Source organism: Octopus bimaculoides, chromosome 11, assembly GCF_001194135.2.
Source record: "Octopus bimaculoides isolate UCB-OBI-ISO-001 chromosome 11, ASM119413v2, whole genome shotgun sequence".
Classification (NCBI taxonomy): domain Eukaryota; kingdom Metazoa; phylum Mollusca; class Cephalopoda; order Octopoda; family Octopodidae; genus Octopus; species Octopus bimaculoides.
In genome coordinates this window covers 41,488,544-41,491,285 of record NC_068991.1, presented here as the reverse complement: position 1 = coordinate 41,491,285, position 2,742 = coordinate 41,488,544, and the positions used below count along the sequence as shown (strand labels likewise).

Below are 2,742 nucleotides of genomic sequence, written 5' to 3'. Positions count from 1 at the left end.
TATATATATATCCATTGACGTAACACGGACAAAACAGGCGGTCAGCAAGAAGAAGCAGAATGATATTATATAAGATGCTTCTTACACTATCAGCTGCAGTATACCACTTCTTATGAACGAATTTTAATGCAAAATAAGATTATACCCAGTTTCTTTATTTACTACCAGCGCTCATTAGACAATGAGTCACATCAATAATTGGTATGGTTTGCTTCTTCTGTTAGATGCCTTTAGTGACACAGAAATAAGCTAAACATTTTATTTTATGTATCTATGTTTCGTGTCTATCGCGGGAAAATTCACATATGATATTCTCGCGCCGTTTTTTTCCTTTATGTGAAAGGAAGCATCTTCAGCTTCATATTGGATTCGTGTAAAACTTTTCTTTCAGAAACTACAGCAAAAAAGTATGAAATTGCCGTAGTATGCCGTTACCAAGGACATATATACGTATTTGGGCAGGCATTCATGGCTAGAGATAAATGTAATAAGTGCAGTTGCAAGTCCAAAGGAAAAGTAAAGTGTACTGAAAAGATATGTCCCTCCACAACAACCCCAGGTAATTCTAAAAGATATTTTTTTTAGCCAGATGTATTAAATATTGTATCACCATTTTAAATATCAAAATGTCTATTGTTTAAGTCGAAATTAAATTGACCAGTTATATTTTATATCACACTTTGAATTTTAAAATAGACACAAGAATATGATGCCAATAGTGGACAGTGATATAAATTATAAAGCTGCCGTCTTTACAGGTTCTTCAGTGATATAGGTTTTATTATAACAATACAGCCGCAACTTTAAAATCTTATGTTTGTCATTGTCTTACAATCTTTACATTATCATAAACCCGGTTTTGGAGAAAAATATTGGGATTGGAATGGTGGTTTTCTGAGTCAGACAGTAATGTTTCAAAACCAATATAAAGAAAATGGAAGTCATAAATGATCTTACAACATCGAATTTAATATATGGTTAATTTTTCAATGATTTGTGTTTTCATAATTCGTTGTTCTCTTGGGACACTAGCTTACTCAAACCCTCCTTCTAAATGTCATGTCAATCTTCAACATGATGGTTTCACAATGTTGGTAAAATGAAACTGTTAAAGGATTCCAGTATTGCGTGATTAAATGCATTTGGTATTGTCTGTAGTATTTATGTGAAGTATAATCAACAAACTTATTCTGGAGATATGGCAGGTAACATTTGTTCTCTTCGTTGCTCACGATCGAAAACTACGAATTGCATCGGTAGAATGTCAACTATTTCCGAGTGTCCAGCATCTTAAAAATAAAATCCTTCTCAACAGTTTCAGGACATTGAATAAATGAGAGATACCTTTCTTCATCTGTAGTCACTATGTCCATTTATATCCTGAAAAAAAAAGATTGAATGGAATTGCGAATTGCCACATAAAATTACTTTCCTTTGAAACAATATTTTGCAAATATGAACTCAATACCAATAACTTAGTAGTTGTTCAATATGTTAACATACTTCTTTCAACTTAAAAATTTTCTTTTAGAAAAATAAATAAATACAAAATAGCTGTAACATAAATGACATTGCTCTAATTATCGAAAAGGAAGAATGTATTGCAAAATCTAAGAAACAATTCTTTGAATATTTATCAAATGACACTAGATCTATATTTGGAATTCCCCACTTCCCCTGCATGTATTTAAATGTAGTCAGCGTCTTCACCTACGAGATGTGCTCCCCGGACGTCGCGTCTAACTGGCCATTTATTTGTTGTCTTTTTGCTACGAAGCCTAGGGCAGAGGTGAGGAAACTTTCACGCTGGAAGGCCACGTTAAGTTAGTTGTAATCTAATGAGGCCGCATTCAAAAAAACATCAATTAGATATTCTTCAAAATCTACATTATTTTGTTTTAAAAAATCTCATTGCTGTGTCTTAGTTAACTTCAAAAAGGGAAAAAAGATTTGTTAATTCTAAAGCTAACATTTTAATGACTCCGTTCTGACTGCTTTTTGTAGGAAAATATTTGAATGTTTGGTTGTAACATGGAGGTCTGCAGTTTCAGCTGATGGGTATCCGTCATTTATGACCTAAAGGACGTCTTTATTTTGGTTAGGTAGTAAAATGTAGATTCTCAGCAATAAATGATTGAAAAGCAGGAACAAAATGATCGTGTTTGTTGCCGAAGATATAGCTATTCTATTGCATTTTCCATATTTCAATTGGATCTTTCTTAATGTCAAATAAGGACGCTAAAATATGATCTTCTCCTAGCTCAGTCAATTCCATATGTAGTTCTTTAGGAGCCTAGATGAGGTTGAAATACTAATTTGAGTGTGATAACATGATTCTCAAAGTCAGTGAACCTTACATTGTAGTCTTCAATTAATAAGTCTATAACAGCTGCATATTCTTCAAATGATTTGCAGGAATCTTCCTGTTCACCAATGACCTTTCCTAAAAAGGAAAAATATTCATCTGAAATTTCCTTTTGAAGAACTTTTGAAAAAAGATAACTTTTTTTCGAACTGCTTGGATTTTTTGCCACATATATATATAGACTAAGTTTTATCTTGCAAAGAAATATTCAAGTGATTTTGCTTTAACATGATATCACACAGAAATGTAGCATTTCTGTAGAAATCTTCATTCAATAATTGATTGCTGATTCCGTTCTTCATAAAATTTGATTACCTGTTCTCACAATTTTTGCTTAAAATAGAAGATTTAGCACAGAGATTTTGCAGATGTAAGAT

At 32.3% G+C, this 2,742-nt stretch overlaps 1 protein-coding gene across 1 annotated transcript in view; it reads left to right on the top strand.

Moving 5' to 3' along the window:
• LOC106879740 (kielin/chordin-like protein) overlaps nucleotides 1-2,742 on the top strand; it is a 50,240-nt gene that overhangs the window by 12,211 nt on the left and 35,287 nt on the right. The window contains exon 4 of the mRNA XM_052971978.1: nucleotides 392-559. Coding sequence (XP_052827938.1) covers nucleotides 469-559 — 91 coding nt within the window. The 5' untranslated portion in view covers nucleotides 392-468. The remainder of the gene's footprint in view (nucleotides 1-391; nucleotides 560-2,742) is intronic.